The 6,359-nt window shown below is 54.1% G+C and overlaps 3 protein-coding genes across 3 annotated transcripts; 1 reads left to right on the top strand and 2 right to left on the bottom strand.

The window, feature by feature from the left end:
* Positions 1-268: 268 nt before the first annotated feature.
* Pmar_PMAR022740 (conserved hypothetical protein) lies at positions 269-1,621 on the bottom strand (the record flags this gene model as incomplete). The annotated part of the gene is made up of 1 exon (XM_002775699.1): positions 269-1,621. A coding segment is annotated over one exon (1,353 nt), but the record flags the coding sequence as incomplete, so codon positions are not given.
* Positions 1,622-2,460: 839 nt separating this feature from the next.
* On the bottom strand, positions 2,461-2,711 carry Pmar_PMAR022739 (hypothetical protein; the record flags this gene model as incomplete). Its single annotated transcript, XM_002775698.1, has 1 exon — positions 2,461-2,711. A coding segment is annotated over one exon (251 nt), but the record flags the coding sequence as incomplete, so codon positions are not given.
* Positions 2,712-3,885: 1,174 nt separating this feature from the next.
* Pmar_PMAR022738 (PAP-associated domain-containing protein, putative) lies at positions 3,886-5,741 on the top strand (the record flags this gene model as incomplete). Its single annotated transcript, XM_002775697.1, has 2 exons — positions 3,886-4,005; positions 4,095-5,741. 2 exons carry the CDS (start codon positions 3,886-3,888, stop codon positions 5,739-5,741), a joined length of 1,767 nt encoding a protein of 588 aa, XP_002775743.1.
* Between the last annotated feature and the right edge of the window lie 618 nt (positions 5,742-6,359).

Raw genomic sequence — 6,359 nt, 5'->3', positions numbered from 1 at the left:
CGGGACGTGGAAGCTCTGGCGGACACTGTCCCACCATATCTGGCAAGAAGTCCCGAAGGCCACTAGTTACCAATGGGGCGTTCTCGAGAAGAGTCTCGTTCACTCCTGCTAGATCCAGTCTGGCATTGCCAGAGTTCACCCACCAAATGACGAAGAATATAATCCAGCCAATCGCCTTGAGCACGAAAAACGGCAATCCTAATTTCTGGACTATCCGTACAAGTCCACGACAGCAGTTACCAAGACGTCGTGACTTGGCGATCGTTACTGTGCTTGCAACCGAGTCCACCCGAGAGCGGAGACGCTCCTCTGAGAATGAGCTGCTTCCTGAGTGCTCTCGTCTGTGCTTTATGACGCCGGGCTCGACAACAGTCTGCTGCTGCTGCTCCTCCTCCTCTTCCTCTTCACAGACGATCTCGTCCATCTCGACTAGGTCATGTTGTGCCATTCTCAGCATCGGAGGTAAGTCATGCTTAGCCAACTCGAAGCCACTCATAGCCGCCATAAGGACGCAGTAGAAACCCCAAGGGGCAACGGCTCGAAGGAGACTGAAGGCGTTGAAGACGAATAAAGTGATGAACAACGCCAGCGCAAACACGTCCAGTTGTGACCATTCCCACATCCACTGCGCGGCCGACTGTGCACACACTCGGCCGCTCACCTGTCTCGGCAGACACCCCGTCTTGAGCACTGCTACCATGGTGATGTGACAGATCGGCAAAAAGACCACAAATAGTAGTAAAAGCACAGCAGGGAGGAGATGACCAGATTCCATCAAATTGCGGCTCATATCATGCAAAGACAAAGAGTTCTCCGCCACCACAATTTTCTCCCGAAAGAGGAACCTTACGGACAGTATCGGCCACCCAAGGGACCAGACAAAACCAACCACGAACATCGAGATGGTCATATAGAGGAGAATCAAGTCCACAGTAGTTACCAACACCTCTGGGTAGTCAAGCTCCCGTCGGGGCCCTACAGGGTTCGGCGGCGCGAACACACTGTCACTGCTACTGTCCAAGAGCTGTGTAGCGGCAATACTGGCCACACAGTAGAGCGTAAAGTAGTAGAAGCCGCTACGGTAGTGGGCCTCAATAACGTTATGGTTGAGGAAGGCCATAGTGAGGACTCCAACGAACACGTCAACCATCTGGTATTTGCTAGCTTGTCGCAACACACGTCGTAGATCCAAGTACTGGTGCTTCCGGATATGCACTAAGTGGCCTCTGGTCTCCGAGTATAGTAGGACCAGCAACTTCACGCCTGGTGTGATGAAGGAGAAGAAAATGATAAGTCCAGCAGGCACCCAGTAACCAGCATCGAACAAGTCCTGGACCGAGTCCAAGGTGCTTCGTACGAAGCTCGTCTCTGCCAGTGGTGACCTCGGACCAGCAGTAGTTGTCACGCCCTCATCCTCTGCCCTAGAAGAGCCCAGGATGTTCGAATTGACCGGTATGATCGCTCCGTTGACTCCATGAGGAGCGAAGCTATGTTGCTGTCCTCGAATCTCCACTATGGGCAGGATCAGACCCGGTATAAGGGCCGAGTAGGCTAGAAGGAAGAGGCCTAAGGCTAGTGTCCGTCGGAGGGAGTAGGTACGTGAACCAATGGTCACGCCCATAGTACAAAGTACAACACCCACACAACTGAGGACAACACGGCATCGTTGAACCCATAAGGAGGCCAACTCGACACTACAAGTGTATTCACAGCAAAGCTTACACAACAATAAATTCAACAAGCAGGAGCATGAGCACATCTATGAGTACGGAAGGATATAACTGCTGATCACGGATAATGTAGTGACTCTCACTATCGCTACTCGTCAGCAGTATCGATGGCGGGTGTGAGCGACTCCTCGAGGAAGAGGTAACACTGAGTCGCTGACCGCAGAGGAAGTTTACGGAGCCTCTCTTCTCATAACTCGAAGACCTCGTATAACTACTGCTAGAACCTGTCTGGTAGTAACCCTCCCCCAATACCCCGCCCTAGGATGATATTGTCATCGAGCCGCCCAATAACTCTGATTCGAATAGCTCCCCGGAACCGTATCAGGCCCAGTATGATATGTATGAGTCAGCTCACTACCACTGCAATCGATTCTCTGACTCGATTCTAGAGACTCTAACCACGACCACTGGAGGCCTTCCAGCCACGTAAGAAGCGTTCCTTTCGGAGAGCCGGCGCCCACCGTCAGCGACAACCTTTACCACAACATGCCTGGGGACTCCTGATTTAGTCGTACCTAACCCAGCCTTACGAGCCTCAGACGCAGCACAAGAGGCTCTTCGAGAGCCTTTGAGATTCAGAGGCTCTGACCAACGGCAACGAGGCGATAAACTCCCCCACGACCTCCGAAGGGAGCACTCGGATCGCCCGCCACCATCCCCAACACCTCCAGTGTAAGCCTTGGACTCTTGGGCATTTCATTTCCGAGCCCCTGCCTGTGACCCTCATCACCGTTGATATAGATCGCTAGCTCACCAGTGATCCGATTCGCCACTACAGTCACTGAGTCCTCGCTCTTTAATTCTCTCGGCCGTCCAGGCTTGAGTACCGTATCCGGCGACCTCTCATCTACCGCAACTCTGACCAAGGCGTAGCCAGGCGTCTCCGTTGCGGTGGTGACCTTCAACCTGACCTTTTCAGCCTTTAGACACCAAAGGTCGGCCCATCGTCTCTGCCCTCTCTCGACAACACTGACTACCTTGCTAGCGTTGAGTATAGTCTCTCGCCATTGAGGGTAACTCCTCTTTTGTATACCTCCTCTGTTCCCGTTGAAGACTATGCCCATCACCTTCCTTTCCGACTTCACTACGACACTCTGAGCATGCCCTCATCTCTAGCCTTCATCCCCAAGTAACAGGATTTCCTCGCCACTAGAGGATCGTTAGCCCTAGCCCTTCGTACCCCGTCGGCCGAGACGGCCGTGTGATAACCCTCTCAAGAAATAGGGACCGTGCCATACGAACGCCGCTGTTTATACTAGGACTCCCGATACTACCCGCAGGAGGGGAGGCCCTAGTCGGCACCGACGAGGCCCACTCCATCTAGGCCTCCCCAATACGCCGTATAACCACTCGAGTGCCAGTGAGGACCTTACTCGGCGGGTTTCGGTTTACCCCTACCCTCGCTGCACTCCTGGTATCAGTCGGCCCCGCGTCCCTCGATAAGACTACTTCAGCTGGATCTCGGTATTTGACAGGATCCTGCATACCAGGCCAGCAGATAGTGCCATACTAGGTAGTATAGAGGGCCCCCCATGGGCACTCGCCGGCCATCGAAAGAGTACCCAACGGGGTATCTGAGACTCTGAATCTTGGAAGTGATAAGCGTCGAGGGGATACTATTCCTCACTTCTCTAGCGTGATGCTTTTTTTCTCTAAAGTGGGCCCTATGGTGAAAGCCACCTGGCCTTGAGAGCACACCCGAGGCAATTGGGCGAGGAGTCTGTGATGATGACCGGCGTCTAGGAGACGATAGAGAGCTGTGGTTGGGCAAGGCCATTCATCTACACGATACTGTATCCCTTGCGAGACTTCATGAGGACCCTTTGAGGGGCCTCCTGCCACTTATGAGGCTAACCAGTCGGCCACTAAGGTGGCCCACTAGTCGGCGACACCGCCTGTGTCGGGGAAAGTTCCTTATCACAGTCTACCCGACCCCCTAGTACTTAAAGGCTTTCCTGCCAGCCAGCTGCATGCTCCTCTCCGGCCATCCGCAGCCATCAAGAGTCACCTGCGGACTCCGAATTTGGACATACAGTGCGGAGGCATGCCCGAATTCCATGTCCGAAAGCGTAAGCTCTTGCACTCTTGCAAGATCTTAAACTTCCTTTATCTCTGCGATCCATCATGAACTTTCCTTTTCCCCTTCTTCCTTCCTATGTCAACCAATGAAGACGCAGTAGAGGCCTCGGAGCCCGCCGATGCCCCCAATGAGGCATACGAGGCGTTCATAGAGCAGTTCATAACTCCAGAGGAGGAAGAGATGAACAAGGAAAGGGTAGTACTCATGGGAGCAGTCAGTGATCGCCTTGCTGGCCTCATTGGAATCTTGTCGATTTGGTGCCCGATGACCCACTCATCTCTCAGGCAGGGAAGAACAAGTCTATGCGAGAGCTTCTACGGAAACCCCGACAGAGGAACTCCTCCGCAGAGGCTGGAACTATAGGCAAGGAAGGTGACAACTTCATGGGCGTCTCCACCTCCTCCAACGTCGTCCCTGAGGCCTTCGAGGGCATCGTTGCTAGCTCCAGGCCTGCACCAGCCATGTCACAAGCCCCTCCATGGTGGCCCAAGGGTGGGTACGACCCTCATCTGCCTATGCACCTCATGCTTCACGAGGAGCTCGTAGACTACACCAAGTGGGTGGTCCTCAACGACGATGAAGTGAAAGCAAGGGAGGAGTTCGTCGCGAGGATCAATGGGGTCTGCAAGGACCTCTGGCCACAATGTGAACTCAAGGTCTTCGGCAGTTTCCTCTCTGGTCTGAGCCTTCCTAGTGGGGACATCGACCTTTCCCTCCAGAATGTGCCTGTTGGCGCAGTAGAGGCCGTCCGAATGCTCTCCGATAAGCTCCTCAGTCAGGGCCAGCTGAAGGAGTTGGAGCTCCGCGAGACCGCTCGAGTGCCCATTGTCAAACTCGTGGACGTGCTACCTCCACACGTCGAAGTTGATGTTTCGGTGCACGACAACTCCTCAGGAGAACCGGATTCTTCTAATACGACCAAATTCGTAATACGGGAGGGAGTCGAGAAGTACCCGGCCTTTAAGCCCTTGATGATATTCCTCAAGACCTACCTCGCCTCAAGGAAACTCAACCTTACCTTTACTGGAGGAGTCGGCAGCTACTTGGCCGCCTGCTTGGTCATCGCCTTCCTACAGCAACATCCGACGTCGTTCGGATACTCTCGCACAGCCGAGGGAAACGAGAGCCTCGGGCACATGCTAGTGGACATGCTTCAGTGGCTAGGTCGTGACTTCCATTGCGACATGTACGGCCTTTCGGTCACTAACGGTGGACGAATGTTCAGTAAGGCGGAGCGACGCTTCGACGTAGTGAGCAAGAGGAACCATAGCAACGACATCATCTGCGTGGAGAGTCCTCTGGAGCCTTCCTCTGATATTGGCAATAAGTGCTTTCAGTGGAGGACCGTACGAGCGTCTCTATTCCATGCCTCGATGACCCTGTGTGACTATGTCCATCATTGGGACCAGAACCGGGGCCATAGCCTCATACAGCCATTGGTGATGGGCAGAGGCTCGGCAGAGGTCGAGGCCATTTTCCAGCGGTACCACGGAGAGGGTAGAGATGTGGAGATATCTGGGGAGAAACCAATGTCGAAGCCAATTAAGGTCGTGTTAGACCGTACCACTCCAACTACCATTCGTAAGGAGATAGAGCAGATCCAACACTACACTCCGGCGACCGCGTCCTGTACCCCTCCCCGTGGGGGTCTTAGGAAAGCTGCCCATCCATTGCGAGCAGTTCCCGCAGTACCTCTACGGCAGCAGGCATCGGTCCATGTACCTAGGCCACTGGAGCCGGTTGGTCGCGCCTATGGGAGTAGCTATAGGTATCAGCGTAGTGCGCCGTATGATAAGTATCAATACCACTCCACGGCCACTTCCTGGGAGGACAGACAGCCATCAGGGCCTATCAGAGACGGTCGTGCACGGAATACGTTCGACCTAATGCAGCGGGGAGGTGCGCCGCCGCCATCGTCGAGCAGGCTGTAAGGAGAGTAGAAGGCAGAGACTGTTCCTGTACATTGTAGTCTATTATCGACGATACCATTGAAATCTGATTCTCACATGTTGGCCCGAGTTCGTCAATTACCTGGGGATCGTCGTTCATAGTATATGGATACCAGCAGCCCTCTAGAACCTAAACATGTTTGACAACAAGGGCTTCTCTGGAGGCGACCGCAGTTGTATCGAAGTGGCGGTCACTACTAGAGGATGAGATTACGAAAGGTGGTTAGCAGATGAGATGACCCACGGTCTATTCAAAGTCACCGCTCCCTAACACGTTCATGGTCTACGGCGAACCTCAGGCAGGTGAACACCACGGGGCCCTTCAACCCGAAGTTATGTAAGGAAGCATCGACGAGAGACGGGATACTAAGATACGGTCGATCACGTCTCCTACAACGAGCCCACCGAGGCGGTGTATGTGGCCGTCTCAAAGGGGAATTGGGAGGCGGTCCAGACAGAGGAAGAGATCCAACGTGGCCTCGGGGAGGACCAGGCTAACGCGGAAGGGGTTCTCAAGGACTCCTCTACGCTACGGCAATCATGTCCACCTGAGTACATCACAAACAGCGGCAGGATCGGTGTGCCTGCGCTGGGTATCGG

The sequence above is a fragment of the Perkinsus marinus genome (assembly GCF_000006405.1).
Source record: "Perkinsus marinus ATCC 50983 genomic scaffold scf_1104296955660, whole genome shotgun sequence".
NCBI classification, from domain to species: domain Eukaryota; phylum Perkinsozoa; order Perkinsida; family Perkinsidae; genus Perkinsus; species Perkinsus marinus.
Note: the sequence above shows the minus strand (reverse complement) of the source record. Positions and strands in the feature narration are given on the sequence as shown.